The following is a 23,060-nucleotide window of genomic DNA, read 5'->3' as shown; positions in this document are numbered from 1 at the left end:
TCAACGGCACGGGCAGCCGGCGCAGCGAGGATAAACTCAATGCAAAGGGCTTTACATTAGAATGGTAATTTATTAGCCAAAGATCAACATCCTTGTTGTGAAGGTCATTTGGGCTATTCTCTCGCCGCTGCTTCCGAAATGATCAATTTTTTTTGTTACGGAAACAGAGAAATTCTTTGGTGCCGAACACGATGTGCTATGAATTTCATAAGCCTGTCAGCGGGCCTTCTGAAGGCCCCCGATAAGGAGCGAGAAGCACAAGGTTGCGCGGGTGTTAGTGCAGTCACGGACTCATTAGGAATCAGTTTGGGACCCGAGTGTTGGGTTTGTTTCGTGTGTTAATGCCGAGAATCACCCATAAGAAATAATTTGAATAATTCCAGCATAGAGGCGGGGCAGGCAATATATGATTGACAGCTCAGATTTTTAAATACATTTACTGGTGCCCAAGGCCCAGACTGCAGCCATCTTGCCCCCCCCCACATATCACCAGTGCTACTGCTACCGCTGACCACTCACAATCCATCCTCCATTGCACCCCCGCTGGCTGCTCAATCACCCCCCCTCACATACGCCAGTGACTTAGCCACCTAGTGCCAAACCCTAGTTATGGCCCTGGTTGGGACTAACTTTACCTACAGAATGCAACACATATACAGTTATAAAGACCTAAGGCTGCAGGCTGAGTTATACAGGGAACTCTGAGTATCACTCATGTATTATAAGGGATAATGTACCCCCTACTGTAAATGATAAGGATATTAGCAGTCACTGAGGGGTTCTGTGCCCCCCATATAAAGGCACAAGGCTGCAGGCTGAGTTATACAGGGAACTCTGAGTATCACTCATGTATTATAAGGGATAATGTACCCCCTACTGTAAATGATAAGGATATTAGCAGTCACTGAGGGGTTCTGTGCCCATATAAAGGCACAAGGCTGCAGGCTGAGTTATACAGGGAACGCTGAGTATCACTCATGTATTATAAGGGATAATGTACCCCCTACTGTAAATGATAAGGATATTAGCAGTCACTGAGGGGTTCTGTGCCCATATAAAGGCACAAGGCTGCAGGCTGAGTTATACAGGGAACTCTGAGTATCACTCATGTATTATAAGGGATAATGTACCCCCTACTGTAAATGATAAGGATATTAGCAGTCACTGAGTGGTTCTGTGCCCATATAAAGGCACAAGGCTGCAGGCTGAGTTATACAGGGAACTCTGAGTATCACTCATGTATTATAAGGGATAATGTACCCCCTACTGTAAATGATAAGGATATTAGCAGTCACTGAGGGGTTCTGTGCCCATATAAAGGCACAAGGCTGCAGGCTGAGTTATACAGGGAACTCTGAGTATCACTCATGTATTATAATGGATAATGTACCCCCTACTGTAAATGATAAGGATATTAGCAGTCACTGAGGGGTTCTGTGCCCATATAAAGGCTGCAGGCTGCAGGCTGAGTTATACAGGGAACTCTGAGTATCACTCATGTATTATAAGGGATAATGTACCCCCTACTGTAAATGATAAGGATATTAGCAGTCACTGAGGGGCTCTGTGCCCATATAAAGGCACAAGGCTGCAGGCTGAGTTATACAGGGAACTCTGAGTATCACTCATGTATTATAAGGGATAATGTACCCCCTACTGTAAATGATAAGGATATTAGCAGTCACTGAGGGGTTCTGTGCCCATATAAAGGCACAAGGCTGCAGGCTGAGTTATACAGGGAACTCTGAGTATCACTCATGTATTATAAGGGATAATGTACCCCCTACTGTAAATGATAAGGATATTAGCAGTCACTGAGGGGTTCTGTGCCCATATAAAGGCACAAGGCTGCAGGCTGAGTTATACAGGGAACTCTGAGTATCACTCATGTATTATAAGGGATAATGTACCCCCTACTGTAAATGATAAGGATATTAGCAGTCACTGAGGGGTTCTGTGCCCATATAAAGGCACAAGGCTGCAGGCTGAGTTATACAGGGAACTCTGAGTATCACTCATGTATTATAAGGGATAATGTACCCCCTACTGTAAATGATAAGGATATTAGCAGTCACTGAGGGGTTCTGTGCCCATATAAAGGCACAAGGCTGCAGACTGAGTTATACAGGGAACTCTGAGTATCACTCATGTATTATAAGGGATAATGTACCCCCTACTGAATATGATAAGTATATCAGATTACCACTCCCTTGCTGCCCAACATTCTTAAACAGCCTGCTTGCCCAGTTCAGCAGAATTTAGTAGACTCAGTATGCAGTTTGTAGTGATCTCTGGTGCCTGTGGTATGTCCTAGATTAGGCAACATTCAAAATAATTTACTTAGTAAAGACAAGCAACCATCATGCCCATTGTCCCTGCAGCCTGGCTATCATAGGGGCTACAGTCTATAGCACTGCTGAGATGGAACTACTATGACAGATTTTACCCATAGGATAAAAAAAAAAAATCTACCCAATTCATAGGAAAAATGTGTGTACATTGTAAGTAAAATCAGGGAATATCAGGGATTTTTTTGCAGAAAAAAATCCTGTCCCATTTAATTTTTCTGCACTACAAGTCCCAGAATCCTCCTGTTTTGCTGACCCTGCAGTTGAGTAACATGTAGAGCCCTGCAAGGCATTCCTGGCCCTAAGTGCTCTGTAGGGTGGTCTTGTCTTATTAAAAGGGGCTCCTTGTGTGTAATACTCCCCATTGCCTCTGCGCCCAAACCGTCGCATATAAAGACCTGGAAATCCCCGCTGCTCCTATGGCACAAACTGCGTTTGTTTTTCTTGTAACTGTAAGTGATGCCTTTACCGACCTAATTGCTTCTTTATTAGGAACACTGCTCCTATCCCTGAGAGCAAAATGTAATTAACTTTTGTTTATCCTGATATCTTTATATTTTGCCCTCCAGGAGGTAATTATTTTCATTGTTGCGAGGGGAATGGTGGCCCGACATTGGGAATAATGAGAGCAGATGGCTGAAAAATGTCCTCGTACAGAATGCGTTTTGTTATAAAAATAAAAGAGCCACCCCCCCCCCTTCTCTCTCCCCCCCCCTCCCATTATAAATGGGCTTTAGGTTTCCCTCCATAAAGGAGACAAAGGCTACTTTTCCAGGCGGTGGTGCGTTCCCACTGCCCCACTCCATCATGGAAATGAAGTATTTGGAGTTACGGGTCCCTACCAAGTGCATTCCATCATAGCGTACGTTAGCGGCCACTCAGGCACTTGCCTTCTATTTGCTGCTTAAATGACAATCTGTCAACGCTATGAAAAGTGCTACCTCCTGGGCGCCAGGCCTGGTGATTGGGCCACTCAGGTCGCAACTTGTCGCCGGTGAACCAAAGAATGACTTCAGCAGAAACGAGCCCATTCCTTAAATATTGCTTCAGCCCCCCCATTAACTCAGTGCTGGGGCCCTTAACTCTTTGGCCCTGGAAAGTCAACAGCCAGTGTAATGAGCGTTATAGGCCATCGCTGGCAGGTCATCTATAGAAACATGAACTACGTTTGCCGTTGGGAGCAGATTGTCAGCAAATCATACTATGGGAAACTGATCGACATTTACGGAACTGGAATAGTCTGCAATATTTCCTGTAGTTTTAAAGGAAAATCAAACCCGTCTTAGTTTGTACCTGTGTTCCCCATGCATTGGGGTTATGTGTTTTGGTGTCAGGTTTTTCCCTGGCTGTTAGAGATTATTACCCTAGTGACTAATAAGTGGTTGCAAAGTCATTGGAGGGGGGGTTGCCAAGTTTCTGCTGAAATGGTGGATGATGGGTTACGTGGCTGAACTGTAACACTCAAAACAGAACTGAATGGGTACCAGTCAGCAGCATAACTTGGTTAAGCCGGGCCCCCCCTGCAGAAAAACTTTTTAAGATGGCCTGTCGCGACCAGTCCCTCCTCCTCCGCCCCACCCCTCCTGCCACCGACCTCGCCTCACCTTCCGGCCTCTATATTTAAGGTAGGAGAGGGGCCAGGGAGGGGGGACTAAGGTACAGCAGAACCCTCGGTCTGGGCCTCCCCGCAACCCGTCTGCTGTATATATAGTTACGCCACTGGTGCCACTGGTTCCTAACATGTTTAATATGGAATATGCAAGTCTCTCAGTCTGTTTTGGGGCACTTCATTCTCAAGCTTGTACCTACAGAGGAAGCAGACCTAGGAGTGTAGAGGGCCAAGTGAGGCAAAATAGGGCCCTAAACTGAATTTGCTACTGGATCCAGTAACATTTAGTTATACCACTGCTGCTCAACATGATTACTGTGTACAAGTACATCAGAGGGCATTATACAGGGGGTGTTCATATTTCCCATAAAAATGGTCAGCGCACCAGAGACCCCCACCCCCTTTAGATTAAAGGAGTGGAACTTTCATTTGAAGCAGCATAGGGGGTTCCTCATGGTGAGGGCAGTGAGGGGGTTGGGGAATGCCGTGCCGGGGGATGTTGGGTAGGGGGTTCCTCACAGTGAGGGCAGTGAGGTTGGGGAATGCCCTGCCGGGGGATGTTGGGTAGGGGGTTCCTCACGGTGAGGGCAGTGAGGTTGGGGAATGCCCTGCCGGGGGATGTTGGGTAGGGGGTTCCTCACGGTGAGGGCAGTGAGGGGGTTGGGGAATGCCCTGCCGGGGGATGTTGGGTAGGGGGTTCCTCACGGTGAGGGTAGTGAGGTTGGTGAATGTCCTGCAGGGGGATGTTGGGTAGGGGGTTCCTCACGGTGAGGGCAGTGAGGTTGGGGAATGCCCTGCCGGGGGATGTTGGGTAGGGGGTTCCTCACAGTGAGGGCAGTGAGGGGGTTGGGGAATGCCCTGCCGGGGGATGTTGGGTAGGGGGTTCCTCACGGTGAGGGTAGTGAGGTTGGTGAATGTCCTGCAGGGGGATGTTGGGTAGGGGGTTCCTCACGGTGAGGGCAGTGAGGGGGTTGGGGAATGCCCTGCCGGGGGATGTTGGGTAGGGGTTCCTCACGGTGAGGGCAGTGAGGTTGGGGAATGCCCTGCCGGGGGATGTTGGGTAGGGGGTTCCTCACGGTGAGGGCAGTGAGGTTGGGGAATGCCCTGCCGGGGGATGTTGGGTAGGGGGTTCCTCACGGTGAGGGCAGTGAGGGGGTTGGGGAATGCCCTGCCGGGGGATGTTGGGTAGGGGGTTCCTCACGGTGAGGGCAGTGAGGTTGGGGAATGCCCTGCCGGGGATGTTGGGTAGGGGGTTCCTCACGGTGAGGGCAGTGAGGTTGGGGAATGCCCTGCCGGGGGATGTTGGGTAGGGGGTTCCTCACGGTGAGGGCAGTCAGGGGGTTGGGGAATGCCCTGCCGGGGGATGTTGGGTAGGGGGTTCCTCAGGGTGAGGGCAGTGAGGTTGGGGAATGCCCTGCCGGGGGATGTTGGGTAGGGGGTTCCTCACGGTGAGGGCAGTGAGGGGGTTGGGGAATGCCCTGCCGGGAGATGTTGGGTAGGGGGTTCCTCACGGTGAGGGCAGTGAGGGGGTTGGGGAATGCCCTGCCGGGGGATGTTGGGTAGGGGGTTCCTCACGGTGAGGGCAGTGAGGGGGTTGGGGAATGCCCTGCCGGGGGATGTTGGGTAGGGGGTTCCTCACGGTGAGGGCAGTGAGGGGGTTGGGGAATGCCCTGCCGGGGGATGTTGGGTAGGGGGTTCCTCACGGTGAGGGCAGTGAGGGGGTTGGGGAATGCCCTGCCGGGGGATGTTGGGTAGGGGGTTCCTCGCGGTGAGGGCAGTGAGGTTGGGGAATGCCCTGCCGGGGGATGTTGGGTAGGGGGTTCCTCACGGTGAGGGCAGTGAGGGGGTTGGGGAATGCCCTGCCGGGGGATGTTGGGTAGGGGGTTCCTCACGGTGAGGGCAGTGAGGTTGGGGAATGCCCTGCCGGGGAAGTTGGGGTACAAGCAGAATATCCAAGGCTATTGTGATACTAAAATCTCCTATTAGTATTGATGTTGGTATATATGGTTTATATGTGTGAGTATACTGGTAGCCTGGTATGAGTGTATGTATATATATATATATGCGCACTGGGGTTCACTTGTAGGGGTTCAACTTGATGGACTTTTTTGGGTCTTTTTTCTATCCAACTTAACTATGTAACTAGTGGGTGAATGTAATATAGGTCGCTAACGAGAAAAATGGTCGTAACGTGAATGAATATTCCCTTTGTGAATTTTTTGCCTTTGCGTGAATGTCATATACCTTTTGCGAACCTCATGTGGCAGTAGGATAGCGATTGCAAATTTTTTAGCTTGCACCAGTGCACAGTATACAGTATGTAATAAAACATTTTAATGAAAAAGTTGTTATTTTCACACAATTACACCATATTTAAGTCTTGAACATTCACAATGCAAAATCAGTCTAATGAAAAATATTACATTGTGAAATGTGAGTTTTTACTGTTATTTGTGCACTTCTTTTTTGTTTACAAATTTGATTGCATTCCCCTTGTCTCTGGCTACACATTGGCACAAGGGCCTCTTCCTCCTCCAGATACACTTTCTGCAAGAAACTTTATTAGTCACACGCAAACATAAACACAACAAAGCAAAAAATAAAAAACAAAACAAAGCAACACTGGTTTGAATGTCAGTCTATTCCTTTACATTCTAATACCGAGGCCTCCCTTTGCCTCAGGCCCTGCAGCACTTCTACCTGCTCTCCAAAGAGGAAGAACTATGGGCTCCCTTTCACTCCTAGGGAAACAGGAAATTCCAATAATACACCAGGCCAATGACAGTACCTTCCTTTCCACAAGATACATGTAGGGTAGTGGCCTTCTTATATTTTTATCTTTCTGCCCTATTAATAACATTGGAATAAATTGTCATTTCTACCCGCCAGGCCAGTACAAGGTGTGACTAGCTTAAAGCATCGGGAGACTGGGGGAGGGACACCTTAAATTGGGTAACTCCCGGGATTATCAGGGGGGATATCTGCCAGTCCCTGTCTGACTTTTGGTGAAAATGTAGGGGGGGGGGGGGGGGCGTGCACAATGTGTGGATGCCAAAGTAAGGAAATTTTTACTATTTCACATCCCTAAACATTTTCGTGGCAGCATTCCCATTACTTGAGCCCGTACCCCCGCACATAGAGCCCCCGCACATAGAGCCCCTATCCCCACACATAGAGCCAATGGACTCCTTTCCGTCATGCCTGTGTTTTCATCCCACAGCACCACTGTACAATAGCACCACAGCAACACGGCACCACAGCAACATGGCACCACAGCAACATGGCACCACAGTATTACAACAACATGGCACCACAGTATTACAACAACATGGCACCACAGCAACATGGCACCACAACACCATAGTACCACAGCAACATAGCACCATAGTACCACAGCAACATGGCCCCACAGCACCACAGCAACTTGGCACCACAGTACCACAGCAACATAGCACCATAGTACCACAGCAACATGGCACCACAGTATCACAGCAACATGGCACCATAGTACCACAGCAACATGGCACCACAGCACCATAGTACCACAGCAACATGGCACCACAGTACCACAGCAACATGGCACCACAGCACCACAGTACCACCGCAACATGGCTCCACAGCACCATAGTACCACAGCAACATGGCACCACAGTACCACAGCAACATGGCACCACAGCACCATAGTACCACAGCAACATGGCACCACAGCAACATGGCACAACAGCACTACAGTACCACAGCAACATGGCTCCACAGCAACAAGGCACCACAGCACTATAGTACCACAGCAACATGGCACCACAGTACCACAGCAAAATGGCAGCACAGTACCATAGTACCACAGCAGCATGGCACCACAGCACCATAGTACCACAGCAACATGGCACCACAGCACCATAGTACCACAGCAACATGTCACCACAGTATCACAGCAACATGGCACCACAGCACCACAGTACCACAGCAACATGGCACCACAGTATCACAGCAACATGGCACCACAGCACCACAGTACCACAGCAACATGGCACCACAGTATCACAGCAACATGGCACCACAGCACCACAGTACCACAGCTAAGGATCTTTAGTGGCATATTTACTATAGTATGTAGGAATACATCAAAGGTGATGTTGCCCATAGCAACCAATCACGTTTCCTTTTGTTTTCTAACTTGTAGGTGACTGTTCAAATTGAATTGCTGATTAGTTGCTATGGGCAACATCACAGGTGATGTTGGCTTACACACTATAATAAATATGCCCCTTAGTGTAGTGATAACTAAGTCTGGATATGGCTGCCGTTGCATGGGAATTGTAAAGCAGCCTATGCAATGATAGAAGCACAGGAGCAAATGTTTCACTGGAAGTTTGTTACTATATAATACAATTAGCTTTACAAATAAAGGTAATTATTTTACTTTCAAACTGGAACTTGCCCTTGGATATCAAGAGGGAGGCAGAACCAGCACTGGGAATCCATTGCACATACTATTGCTGCTGTGCTTGTGCATTGCAGCCACACAAAGCGAATACCACCCACTCTCTCAGCTCCTGGCTTTCTGCTGTTTGGGAACCTGGCTACTTCCTCCGGCAGAATTTAGTGGCTCCCTGGTCTCATATCACTGAGTGTGAGCGCCGCGCATGGCCCATTACTGCAGCCTGGAACCATATGGAGGGATTTAAACATTCACTGGGAAATTTGTGGTTTGAGATTGCGGGACAGGTTTGGGAAACTGAAATAATGAAATGCACTTGTACATCATTATGTGTGGAACGTGACGAGGTTGGCATGATGCCTGCATGGGTCCCAGCCGCTCACAGAGACTATCACTGGGTCAGGGACTGACAGATATATATCACCCACATAGACAGGGGGTACATAATCCCTTATAATACATGAGTAATACCCAGAGTTCCCTGTATAACTCAGCCTGCAGCCTTGTGCCTTTATATGGGCACAGAACCCCTCAGTGACTGCTAATATCCTTATCATTTACAGTAGGGGGTACATTATCCCTTATAATACATGAGTGATACTCAGAGTTCCCTGTATAACTCAGCCTGCAGCCTTGTGCCTTTATATGGGCACAGAACCCCTCAGTGACTGCTAATATCCTTATCATTTACAGTAGGGGGTACATTATCCCTTATAATACATGAGTGATACTCAGAGTTCCCTGTATAACTCAGCCTGCAGCCTTGTGCCTTTATATGGGCACAGAACCCCTCAGTGACTGCTAATATCCTTATCATTTACAGTAGGGGGTACATTATCCCTTATAATACATGAGTGATACTCAGAGTTCCCTGTATAACTCAGCCTGCAGCCTTGTGCCTTTATATGGGCACAGAACCCCTCAGTGGCTGCTAATATCCTTATCATTTACAGGAAAGGGGTAAAGAGTTTCTGAGCCCCTCAGTGACTATATTCTTATTTTCTATGTTTTTATTTTTCATGGTAGGGGCTTTTTTGTTCCTAAGGTAACATAGTTATAGTACATTAGGGGGCACTTGGCACTTCAAAGGGTTAATACATTACCTCTTCACCTGGTCACGTCAGAAATATCCAAACAGCCAGAGCAATATATGTGATGTGTTGGTTACACAAATAAACAGATGATTACAGTATCTTTCTCTCAGGGTTAAGGGATTGTTTACCCAGAATATAAATTTATTGCCATGTGTTTGTGTTACAGCAATGTATATTAGTTTGTTGATTATTTGTGGTTGCGCGGTTGCTTAAGACACTAGAACTGAGCATCGCAATTGTGGCCCAGTGTTAACTTGGAGCAACTCTTGGCATTTCCGATGAGCTCATTATTTAGGCAGAAGATAATGCTGAATGCGTCACAGCTCTGTGCTAAATTTAAGTTATAATTAATATCTACAGCAGCCCTGAACTTGTACTACCAGTGATGTCTTTGAAGGGGTAAGGTGTTTCATATTGGGGTGATGGAACCAGTTCTGAAGTATATTGGACTCAAATTGACTGCCGATTTCTTGGATTCAGCCAGCGTGAAAACAAACAGAGCTTCACTAATGGTTTAACTAACCAGTAAGCCAATCAGAGCATCTGAAACAACATAAGGCTACACCAATCGGGGTGCTAGACAATCACAGTTCTAGAACAACCCATTGTGTGGCCAGTAGGCATCTGAGCATTAAGGGTACAACCAGCTTATAGCCAATCAGTGCATTTGTTACAAACTACCAACTGCTCCTGGGATGTCACAGTGTAAATTGCGGTTAATTGGTGTTCTATAATGTGTTGGGTTGACCCACTGCGATTGATGTTCTATAGTGTTTTGGGCTGATCCAATGCGATCGGTGTTCTATAGTGTGTTGGGTTGATCCAATGCGATCTGTGTTCTATAGAGTGTTGGGTTGATCCAATGCAATCAGTGTTCTATAGTGTGTTGGGTTGATCCAATGCGATCTGTGTTCTATTGAGTGTTGGGTTGATCCAATGTGATCGGTGTTCTGTAGAGTGTTGGGTTGATCCAATGCGATCTGTGTTCTATAGAGTGTTGGGTTGATCCAATGCGATCTGTGTTCTATAGAGTGTTGGGTTGATCCAATGCGATCTGTGTTCTATAGAGTGTTGGGTTGATCCAATGCGATCTGTGTTCTATAGAGTGTTGGGTTGATCCAATGTGATCGGTGTTCTATAGTGTGTTGGGTTGATCCAATGCAATCAGTGTTCTATAGTGTGTTGGGTTGATCCAATGCGATCGGTGTTCTATAGTGTCTTGGGTTGATCCACTGCGATTGGTGTTCTATAGTGTGTTGGGTTGATCCAACGCAATCAGTGTTCTATAGTATGTTGGGTTGATCCAATGCAATCTGTGTTCTATAGTATGTTGGGTTGATCCAATGCAATCTGTGTTCTATAGTGAGATGGGCTGATCCAATGCGATTGGTGTTCTATGGTGTTGGGTTGATCCAATGCAATCTGTGTTCTATAGTGTGTTAGACTGATCCAGTGCAATTGGTGTTCTATAGAGTGTTGGGTTGATCCAGTGCGATCAGTGTTCTATAGTGGTTTGGGTTGATCCAATGTTATTGATGTTCTATAGTGTGTTGGGTTGATCCAATGCAGGCAACTCTCTTGATGCAATAAGGCAGCTGGCAGTGGAGCCCTCAGGGCAGTTGAGGAGCATGAGATCTATATTTTCCACTGGGTTGTCTGGGACCCACCAGGGCTGCAACCCCATGGGACTCTTCTTGGCGCCCCCGATGCCTAACCCCCCACCGTTTTTTTCCCAGTGTCCCACCAGCCCAGTCCGACCCTGTTTCCATTGAGAAATGTACAGCTAGGTGGATGACGGCTCTTGATCAGTGGCTTTGATTTTATGGGCCATCATGTACATGTAAGCAAAAGTCTTATATCCATCTTGTTCTTTATTTTGATCCATGAGTGGGATCCTTACTATAAAAATGAGCATCCCCGGAGGAATAAGACCCTGCGGTTTCAGGGGGGCCCAGGAGTGTAGAAGACCCAGTAAGGCCCTAATTAATGGGCAATTTCAATATATCTTTATACAATAGGTCAACTTACCAGTGTTTTGGGGCCCTAAATTAAATTTGCTCTGGGGCCCAGTAACATGTAGTTACATTTCTGAGAATGCCACAGGATTACAATGTTTCTGATTTATTTTGTGCAGACAGAAACAAATCATTCTCTCGTGATGCGCTACTGTAATGAACCAATGGCGCCTACATTTACACCATTTTTATAGTGTTATTACATTTTCGCCCTCTCACACTTCTGTACAAACCGGGGGCCGTGTCACATACTGACTGTTCTTTCTCTAATTTTGTCTTTCAGGGCCAAGTGCCTTTATATTTTTGCAGTCTCTGGTCGAAAAATTCCACTTGGCCTTCTGGGCAACCGCCATTAGATGGCGACAACGTCACGGTGGAAAGAGGTCTGATGCTTCTTCTTGACACAAACACCAGTCTGTTAAATCTGCTCCATATACAAGGTTTTCACTTTTTATTATCTCTCTTCTATAATAAATGTTCTAAGGCAAACGGCCAGGGTTAAGGACGAGGCCCTAAGCAATACGGGAAGGCTGGGGGCTAAAACCTATGATGAAAAAAATATGAAAAAAAAAGGGCCTGCAATCCTCCAGCTGTTGTTATACTCCTCCACAAAGACCCCTCTGATGCTGGGGGTGCCCAGGGCAAAGTTGGGGTGCCAAGTCTCCATAGAAGTTATATAATAAAAGGTACAATGTCCGCAGCAGCCCTACTAACCAACAGCAACCAATCAGATATTTGCTCTGAGGTGACTGGTTAATACTTCCTGCTGATTGGTAACTGTGGGTTACTAGATCTCATGCAAACCTTACCCTAGAATAAATTTGGCCAAACTGACTGTACTGTCCGAACATCTGGGCATTTATGGCCAACGGGGGGATCGATAATCCCTAAATCCGGTAAATGAGTCAATCTGATATGTATGTATTTGTACATGCCCTGTTCTAATTGCACTGTGTTGCCAAATATGTTTGCAAATTATAAATGCCTGGTAATTACAGTGTATTCCCTTTAATTGCCCCATTTATTTATTGCCGGGTTCCTCGCAGGCACAATATCATCACAAGAAAAACGTTTTCTTTATTTGTGCCTGAAAGCAATGTGCATTTAGTTAAGTGGGGTTGGAAAAAAAATATATATTCACCCTTGAATAACAATAAACTGGTGCTTCTGTTCTGGCTTCCAGCTGCAGTTCTGCCACTCCTGCTGCTGGGCATTATGGCTGACATACTAGCTATTAGGGCTTCAAGTCATTATAGGCAAGGAGATCCGCTCGCAGCCGAGGTTACATATTGACCCATGCAGCCGCTCTGTATGTTACTATTGGTAATGCCCAAAGCAGCAAAGTGATTTTGCTCGTTAATCAAGAGGAAGTCATGTTTGAAGAGGACTCTGCTCCTTATAAAATGGGCCAATAAAGACATAAATAGTAGGCCACTAGCAGAATTTTCAGATTTGGGTATGACTTGGGCAATTAAACATGAACTACATTCATTCAAGCTGTTGCTATCAGCAAATGTCAATAATATATAAGATATATATAATATATAAGATATATCAGTAAATATTGCCCTTTTACATCCTTCTCCTTGAACCGCCATTTAGTGATGGGCTGTGTGCTCCCTCAGAGATCAACTGACAGGAAGTGATGCAGCTCTAACTGTAACAGGAAGTAGTGTGGGAGCAAAAGGCAGAACTCTGCCCATTCATTGGCTGATGGGGTCTAGCATGTATGTGTGCCTTGGCTTGTTTGTGTGCACTGTGACTCCTATGATCCCAGGGGGCGGCCCTTAGTACATAAAATGGCAGTTTCCTATTTAGGATTACCCAATGGCACACACTGCTAAACAAGTATATTTACAGTATATGAAAATGGTTTATTTAGATGAAGCAGGGTTTTACATATGAGCTGTTTTATGCAATATTATATATACATTTTTATAGAGACCTACATTGTTCAAGGGTATAGTTTTCCTTTAAAGGAGGAGAAGAGAATTTTGAAGGTCGTAAATGCCCAGTTGGGGTTTGGGTTGGCTTCAAGCACAACAGGGGTCTTGTTTTGTGTCCAAGGTCTCTGTAAATGGCCCCTGTTCAAGAAACCTGGGCACAATTATTTCTAAACCTAAAACTTAGACTAGTTAGTCTAGTACAGAAGTACCCCAACACCATATACCATAGCCAGGTGTATTAATCCACAGCAGTTAATTTTTTAATCAGTTGACTAGTATATGCTACCTGCTGATTGGTTGCCAACTTGGCATAGACGACTACCACTTTTAGCAAACTTTCCACCTTTTATTACATAATCCCCTGCCTTTCTGTTTGATTGCTGTTGGCTATAGGACAATGTATGTATATGGCATAACCCACCGTAACCAAGCCAATGGCTAATTTAAGCATTTTTAGCCCCAATAATGTCCCCCGTAGTATCAATACCTACGACAGACAGATTCATCTAGAAACTGACGTCTAGAAGATGAGTAGGAGCAGAGATCATCCGGGGATACGGTTTATTGGTTACACGTCATTTATAAAATAGATTTACAGTAATGTGGGTCACTCTGATTCATCTGCTGCTGTTTCCTGGTCCGATGGCCAACGATTTGCTGATGGATTGCGGAATTCTCAACTCGGCCTCATAGCAAATAACTGGTTCTTGCTACAGATTTGCTAAAACAGTCGCACCCCATATGGGCTGAGAACAATGTTGCTAGAGGGAAAAGCTCATTTAGCAATGTGTCTACAGCCCTATTGTCTATAGGCACCGACGTATCTGCTGAAAGGATTGCTATCGATCCGCCCCCGTTTGGGCTCTTTGGCATGATAAGTTAGCAGCGAATCCTAATTCTCATCCTTCAGAGCCTCGGGCTGCTGTACTGCATCTCTTATCAATGCATTCTTAATTTATTAACCAGCTGAAGAGTTAAGGTAGCTCCGCGGATCAGCCCTAATGCACCAAAGCAACAACAAAACAACAACCTTTATTATGACTATGGTATTAAAAAAACAACAAAATCGACACAATAAAAGGGTTTTTGGAAATTTTTGGTAGATTAAAATTACATGTTAGGGGAAAAAAGATATATGATTTTTATTTAGGTTGGTTTATGGATCTCCTTACATGGCCATAGACTGTTCATGCCAGTGCCAAACAAGCAAATAAATGACCCAGTATGACCCAAGCTATCTGAACCAGAGTTACCTATATACGAAGAGCATTCAGTTGATGGCATTATGGCGCCACAGTGGGCGGCCATTTTAGCTTCCGCAAAGTGCATTTGCTCTAACTTCCATCCTGTTATTTATGCTCACAGGTATCACCAGGTGGCAACCAGAGGATCTGGGGGTCATTTTTATACACTGGACAAATTTGCCCATGGGCAGTAACCTATAGCAACCGACCAGTGACTGGCTTTTTGTAGTCTGCTGCAGGTTGAACAATGATATCACACATTTGATTACCATGGGTTACTGCCCAGAGTTCCTTGCAGTCCCATGGATATGCCCCATGCTGGTCAGATATGCACCATAATGACCATGAATAGGGATGGGTGAAATTTTTCGCCAGGCATGGATTTGCAGTGAATTTCCACGTTTTAGCATTGGAGGATTTTTTCTCAAAATGGCTGCAAAAATTTGCAGCGGAATAAATGACGCGCATCAAAAAAAACTGTTGAGTGTGGCAACATTTTTTTTGCCTTTTCGCAAACTTTTATCTAGGGGACATAATCATTCAAGCTCCCAAAGGTTTCTCATATTTGGGAAACTCACTGGAGTCAGTGGGTGTTTTTTCTCATGTTTTTTTTCCAGACCCAGATGCATTGGACTCAATTGGGCTTTTTTTTGTCTTGTATTTATGGAGCACCCAATGGGCACTTTTTCTTGCGCCAAATGCATTGGAGTCAGTGGGCAGTTTTACTCTGACAATTAATTACTTAATTAGGCGCAACCCCATAAGGGAGCAGTGAAAGCCATACCTGCATCTGTTATATCCCAGGCTCCTTTGCGTCCAAGTGGCCAGTACTTTGCAGGTATAAAGTAGTGTGTATCAACACACATACCTTTGTAAACTGTGTTTAAGTGTAATGGCTCCCATTCATTTCTATGAAGATTGCATTCTTGCAGAGCTGGAAATCGCTTGAGCACCAAGACATTCTAAAATGCCCAAATGCCCTTGTCCTAAAGGAGCAATTCCTGATATAGATGAGGTAATGAACAAGTTGACTTCCAATTTATCTGTTCCTATATGATTTATCAAATGATAAAAAGCAGAGAACCAAGTTTCGGGTATGTGGGCTTCCCCACTCATTCTGTTACCCCACTCTTTCTATTACCCCACTCTTTCTATTACCCAACTCTTTCTAACACCCCACTCTTTCTATTACCCCACTCTTTCTATTACCCAACTCTTTCTAACACCCCACTCTTTCTATTACCCCACTCTTTCTATTACCCAACTCTTTCTAACACCCCACTCTTTCTATTACCCAACACTTTTTAATTACCCAACTCTTTCTATTACCCAACTCTTTCTATTACCCAACTCTTTCTATTACCCAACACTTTTTTTACCCACTCTTTCTATAACTCATATCTTTCTAACACCCCACTTTTTCTATTACCCAACTCTTTCTATTACCCAACTCTTTCTAACACCCCACTCTTTCTCTTACCCCACTCTTTCTATTACCCAACTCTTTCTAACACCCCACTCTTTCTATTACCCAACACTTTTTAATTACCCAACTGTTTCTATTACCCAACTCTTTCTATTACCCCACTCTTCTTTTACCCACTCTTTCTATAACTCATATCTTTCTAACACCCCACTCTTTTTTTTATTACCCAACTCTTTCTATTACCCAACTCTTCCTAATACCCCACTCTTTCTATTACCCCACCCTTTCTATTACCCAACTCTTTCTATTACCCAACTCTTTCTAACACCCCACTCTTTCTATTACCCAACACTTTTTAATTACCCAACTGTTTCTATTACCCCACTCTTTCTATTACCCCACCCTTTCTATTACCCCACTCTTTCTATTACCCAACTCTTGCTATTTTCCCACTCATTCTATTACCCAACTCATTCTAACTCCCCACTCTTTATATTACCCACTTGTTCTATTACCCCACTCTTTATATTACCCCACTCTTTCTATTACCCCACTCTTTCTATTACCCCACTCTTTCTATTACCCAACTCTTTCTAACACCCCACTCTTTCTATTACCCAACTCTTTCTATTACCCCACTCTTTCTATTACCCACTCTTTCTATTACCCCACTCTTTCTATTACCCAACTCTTTCTAACAACTCAAGATGAGGCAAATACAATCCCTGCTTGCAGTTTATCCAGCTCTTTCCTCTCTCTCTGAGCTGCTGAACGGTTTTAATATATTTTGCATGATATATCACAGCAATACATAAAATTAGTTATCTGAGGTTCAGAGGTTTGTGCTTGTGGTTTTAAGAAAATAAATTCATTTTAGTTTTCCCTCTGCGTATATAAAAGTTTATAGTCAAAATAAAGTCCTACTGTCTAAAGTGCAGTAATTTATTCATAATAAACTGACCAACCAGGGAGGAATAATTTGCCCACTGCAAGACTAAGCTAGCTACCACTGAATAAAAAACATTGTAGCATGATTACTGTCAGGATCAGCGGGATTCGAACACCACTTGGGGTGTTCCTGGCGGCATGCATTTGCCTCTGTAGCCACTGGAGGCATTTGGGCTCTGTCTGTTTCTTCCCTTGTCTCCTACTTTCTGTCTGCTCTCTTTCCTCCGCCCACCTCATTAACCTCATGTGTTTCCCATCTCCTAATCTTCACCCTTTATAAGCCTTTCCCTGACCATTGCCCCTTGCTTGGTCATTAATTGTCTTTCGTGACCCTGCCGTCCTGTTCCTGTGTCTGTGTCCTTGTTCTCGCTGGTTCCAAGCTCCAGTTCCGTGTCCTGATCCTGCCTTCTGCCTTGTTCCTGAGCCCTTCCTAGTTCTACCTTGATTTCCCGGTTTTGACCTTGGCCTGCCCTGACTACGTTTGACTGCCGCTTGCCCTGATCTTTTGCCTGCTTTTGGATTCTGCCTCTGCCTGCCGTTCTACATTCAGTTTGTATGTTCATTGTATGTTCGGTTACATCACTAAGTTTATTAAAGTTCTTCACTATCAACATGGCCTCTGGCACCAGTTCTGTGACTTATGGTTACACTCCGGGTTACCCCGTCTTCAGGCTCCCACCTTCCTGGTACTCCACAGCGTCTCCACAGGGAGACCGTGACAATTACTTACTAATGAGCCTTTATATGGATAATAGTCTGTAAAATACAAGTACATCTTTCTTGGTAAAAAATGCTGCTTTTTCATAAATATGTACAGCAGTAAATATACACTCACCTCAGATCTCATCATATCTGGCTTTCAGACTGGGTCCCCTCCGCCAGTGGCGTACCTACTCTGTGCCGGGCCCCCATACAAAAAAATCTTAAACAGAGCCCAGTTCAAAGTTGCAAACTTACCCGGCCCCCTGCCCTGATGCACCCTCCACCCACTCGTATATAAATCCCTGCACCTTGTCTGCTCTCCTACTTTGGAGTGGGCATGGAGTGGGGATCTGCACGGCGGATACTCCACGGCCCTAAGCTCATAACAAGGGTACAGATATATAGAAACAATGGGGTAACAGTCACCCTGCTATAGTTCCAGGGGTACCCAGGGCACAAATAAGCACTCACCCCAAATCCACCCTAACTGGCCTCCAGGCTGGGCCCCCTTAGCCCATAACAAGGTTACAGATATATAGAAACAATGGGGTAACAGTCACCCTGCTATAGTTCCAGGGGTACCCAGGGCACAAATAAGCACTCACCCCAGATATATAGAAACATTGGGGTAACAGTCACCCTGCTATAGTTCCAGGGGAACCCAGGGCACAAATAAGCACTCACCCCAAATCCCCCCCTAACTGGCCTTCAGGCTGGGCCCCCTTAGCCCATAACAAGGTTACAGATATATAGAAACATTGGGGTAACAGCCACCCCGCTATAGTTCCAGGGGTACCCAGGGCACAAATAAGCACTCACCCCAAATTCCCCCCTAACTGGCCTTCAGGCTGGGCCCCCTTAGCCCATAACAAGGTTACAGATATATAGAAACATTGGGGTAACAGTCACCCTGCTATAGTTCCAGGGGTACCCAGGGCACAAATAAGCACTCAACCCAAATCCCCCCCTAACTGGCCTTCAGGCTGGGCCCCCTTAGCCCATAACAAGGTTACAGATATATAGAAACATTGGGGTAACAGTCACCCCGCTATAGTTCCAGGGGTACCCAGGGCACAAATAAGCACTCACCCCAAATCCCCCCCTAACTGGCCTTCAGGCTGGGCCCCCTTAGCCCATAACAAGGTTACAGATATATAGAAACATTGGGGTAACAGTCACCCTGCTATAGTTCCAGGGGTACCCAGGGCACAAATAAGCACTCACCCCAAATCCCCCCCTAACTGGCCTTCAGGCTGGGCCCCCTTAGCCCATAACAAGGTTACAGATATATAGAAACATTGGGGTAACAGTCACCCTGCTATAGTTCCAGGGGTACCCAGGGCACAAATAAGCACTCACCCCAAATCCCCCCCTAACTGGCCTTCAGGCTGGGCCCCCTTAGCCCATAACAAGGTTACAGATATATAGAAACATTGGGGTAACAGTCACCCCGCTATAGTTCCAGGGGTACCCAGGGCACAAATAAGCACTCACCCCAAATCCCCCCCTAACTGGCCTTCAGGCTGGGCCCCCTTAGCCCATAACAAGGTTACAGATATATAGAAACATTGGGGTAACAGTCACCCTGCTATAGTTCCAGGGGTACCCAGGGCACAAATAAGCACTCACCCCAAATCCCCCCCTAACTGGCCTTCAGGCTGGGCCCCCTTAGCCCATAACAAGGTTACAGATATATAGAAACATTGGGGTAACAGTCACCCCGCTATAGTTCCAGGGGTACCCAGGGCACAAATAAGCACTCACCCCAAATCCCCCCCTAACTGGCCTTCAGGCTGGGCCCCCTTAGCCCATAACAAGGTTACAGATATATAGAAACATTGGGGTAACAGTCACCCTGCTATAGTTCCAGGGGTACCCAGGGCACAAATAAGCACTCACCCCAAATCCCCCCCTAACTGGCCTTCAGGCTGGGCCCCCTTAGCCCATAACAAGGTTACAGATATATAGAAACATTGGGGTAACAGTCACCCTGCTATAGTTCCAGGGGTACCCAGAGATGTATAAGATTCAGTTTGCAGTACTTTCCCTGCTGGCATGGGCCTGGGCCGTCAGTATTTTACACATCTGCGCTGAGAGTTTGGATTGAGTTGAAGGAGGCAAATAAAGCACTTTCCCCATTCCTTTTAGTTTTCCTGCTGAGAAAGCAGATTTGCCGGGCCCTGTAAAACAAGGCGGTGGAACGCTCAGACGGGGAAGCTGAGGGCTGTTTCTCCACCACTTCAGCAGTGTTTATTTTCGTGTAGGAAGCCCGCAATAATAATGGCTGATTGATTTCTCGTTTTTTCTCTCCCTTTAAATAAAATGATCATAGGTTGCTCGTAGGACATCGCTTGGTTTCTCACAAAGTCGTAACAAACAATTTAAGGGTCACTGACAGTCGCTTCAGGCATGTTGGGTTTTGGCTTGTAGAAAGGGGTCAGGTCCTTCGGAGAAAGAAGGATATTTTTTTTTGTATATTTATGTTCCGTGCAAAGAGTGTTTGGAAAGCGAGTGCTTCTACATCTTGTCTTACTTTCCATGTTGTTTGGATAAAAAAGTGTGTAAGTTTAGATTGGAATAAGCTTTATTCATTTAACAATGCCTGCAATGGCCAGTCTGTGGCTCTCTAGAGCTGGTAATGGCCAGTCTGTGGTTCTCTAGAGCTGGTAATGGCCAGTCTGTGGTTCTCTAGAGCTGGTAATGGCCAGTCTGTGGCTCTCTAGAGCTGGTAATGGCCAGTCTGTGGCTCTCTAGAGCTGGTAATGGCCAGTCTGTGGCTCTATAAAGCTGGTAATGGCCAGTCTGTGGCTCTCTAGGGCTGGTAATGGCCAGTCTGTGGCTCTATAGAGCTGAAAATGACCAGTTTTTATCTCTCTATAGCTGGCAATGGCCAGTCTGTGGCTCTATGGTGCTGGCAATGGCCAGTCTGTGGCTCCCTAGATCTGGTAATGGTCAGTCTGTGGCTCTCTAGATCTGGTAATGGTCAGTATGTGGCTCTCTAGATCTGGTAATGGCCAGTCTGTGGCTCTATGGTGCTGGTAATGGCCAGTCTGTGGCTCCCTAGATCTGGTAATGGTCAGTCTGTGGCTCCCTAGATCTGGTAATGGTCAGTCTGTGGCTCCCTAGATCTGGTAATGGTCAGTCTGTGGCTCTCTAGATCTGGTAATGGCCAGTCTGTGGCTCTATGGTGCTGGTAATGGCCAGTCTGTGGCTCCCTAGATCTGGTAATGGTCAGTCTGTGGCTCCCTAGATCTGGTAATGGCCAGTCTGTGGCTCCCTAGATCTGGTAATGGTCAGTCTGTGGCTCTCTAGATCTGGTAATGGTCAGTATGTGGCTCTCTAGATCTGGTAATGGCCAGTCTGTGGCTCTATGGTGCTGGTAATGGCCAGTCTGTGGCTCCCTAGATCTGGTAATGGTCAGTCTGTGGCTCCCTAGATCTGGTAATGGTCAGTCTGTGGCTCCCTAGATCTGGTAATGGCCAGTCTGTGGCTCTCTAGATCTGGTAATGGCCAGTCTGTGGCTCTATGGTGCTGGTAATGGCCAGTCTGTGGCTCCCTAGATCTGGTAATGGTCAGTCTGTGGCTCCCTAGATCTGGTAATGGCCAGTCTGTGGCTCCCTAGATCTGGTAATGGTCAGTCTGTGGCTCTCTAGATCTGGTAATGGTCAGTATGTGGCTCTCTAGATCTGGTAATGGCCAGTCTGTGGCTCTATGGTGCTGGTAATGGCCAGTCTGTGGCTCCCTAGATCTGGTAATGGTCAGTCTGTGGCTCCCTAGATCTGGTAATGGTCAGTCTGTGGCTCCCTAGATCTGGTAATGGTCAGTCTGTGGCTCTCTAGATCTGGTAATGGCCAGTCTGTGGCTCTATGGTGCTGGTAATGGCCAGTCTGTGGCTCCCTAGATCTGGTAATGGTCAGTCTGTGGCTCCCTAGATCTGGTAATGGCCAGTCTGTGGCTCCCTAGATCTGGTAATGGTCAGTCTGTGGCTCTCTAGATCTGGTAATGGTCAGTATGTGGCTCTCTAGATCTGGTAATGGTCAGTCTGTGGCTCTCTAGATCTGGTAATGGCCAGTCTGTGGCTCTATGGTGCTGGTAATGGCCAGTCTGTGGCTCCCTAGATCTGGTAATGGCCAGTCTGTGGCTCCCTAGATCTGGTAATGGTCAGTCTGTGGCTCCCTAGATCTAGTAATGGTCAGTCTGTGGCTCTATAGATCTGGTAATGGTCAGTATGTGGCTCTATAGATCTGGTAATGGTCAGTCTGTGGCTCTATAGATCTGGTAATGGTCAGTCTGTGGCTCTCTAGATTCAAAGGCTGCCAAGGTATTTGGAGGAATGCAGGAAGGAAGGGGAATGCTCGCTCACAGCTACCCCAGGCTGGGGCAGTTCTGTCCTACCAGGAGCACTACTAAGCAATTACAATCACTGGGGGGTGCCTAACATTTTGTCCCCCAGTTAATTTACCTTTCCTTCTCCTTTAATACAGTTCAAATCTCTCCCCCGGCACAATTCCATAAATGACCCCCCTGTGTGTCTGTTTTATCTTTCCAGCTGAATCATTCTGTTCAAATAAAGAACATTTACTTTCTGCAAACCTTTCCATTTGTGTTTACTTAGCAAACGACGCATCGAGCGTCTCAACGCGGGCCTTGCACTTCCGTTAATTTTGGGATTGAAATATCGAGCGCCAGATTTGTGCTCAGATCCGCATGCAAATCAAATATGGCTGAGAATATGCAAAATTCAATTTAGATGCTAATTCTCGCACATGGCGTATTCAAATAAAAATCTGCACATTCTCAGTAATAAGCGCGGTGCATATTCGCTCCGGTACCTCTCTGCCCTATTCTTATTTAACATTTTGTGTGAGATCAAGATTCACATTTCAAATGCACATGGTAATATTCCCACTCATATTTCATTGCATTACAATTTGGCTCTGAATAATTCTTGCCCTAGAATGACTTTAGATTTAAGAGTTTTTTTTGTTCCACAGCTGAGTTTCTTTTTTATTTAGCAATACGTTTATGAGCTTCTCCTTCTCTTTTGCTCTGATCTTTATACTAAATAAAAACTTATATAACCTTTATTAGATTTCAGAGCTTGATGCTAAGCATACACCACTAAACCCGACTCATCTATTTAGTTATTAAAGATCGGAGCAGCAGAATACCAGCTGAATATAAAATGACCACGGCACATACCGTATATACTCGAGTATAAGCCGATCCGAATATAAGCCGAGGTACCTAATTTTACCTAAGAAAACTGGAAAAACTTATTGACTCGAGT

The 23,060-nt window shown here is 45.9% G+C and overlaps 1 protein-coding gene across 1 annotated transcript in view; it reads left to right on the top strand.

Moving 5' to 3' along the window:
* pkhd1 (PKHD1, fibrocystin/polyductin) overlaps positions 1-23,060 on the top strand; it is a 301,224-nt gene that overhangs the window by 89,460 nt on the left and 188,704 nt on the right. The window contains exon 36 of the mRNA XM_002933603.4: positions 11,788-11,944. Coding sequence (XP_002933649.4) covers positions 11,788-11,944 — 157 coding nt within the window. The remainder of the gene's footprint in view (positions 1-11,787; positions 11,945-23,060) is intronic.

Source organism: Xenopus tropicalis, chromosome 5 (genome assembly GCF_000004195.4).
Source record: "Xenopus tropicalis strain Nigerian chromosome 5, UCB_Xtro_10.0, whole genome shotgun sequence".
NCBI lineage: Eukaryota > Metazoa > Chordata > Amphibia > Anura > Pipidae > Xenopus > Xenopus tropicalis.
Note: the sequence above shows the minus strand (reverse complement) of the source record. Positions and strands in the feature narration are given on the sequence as shown.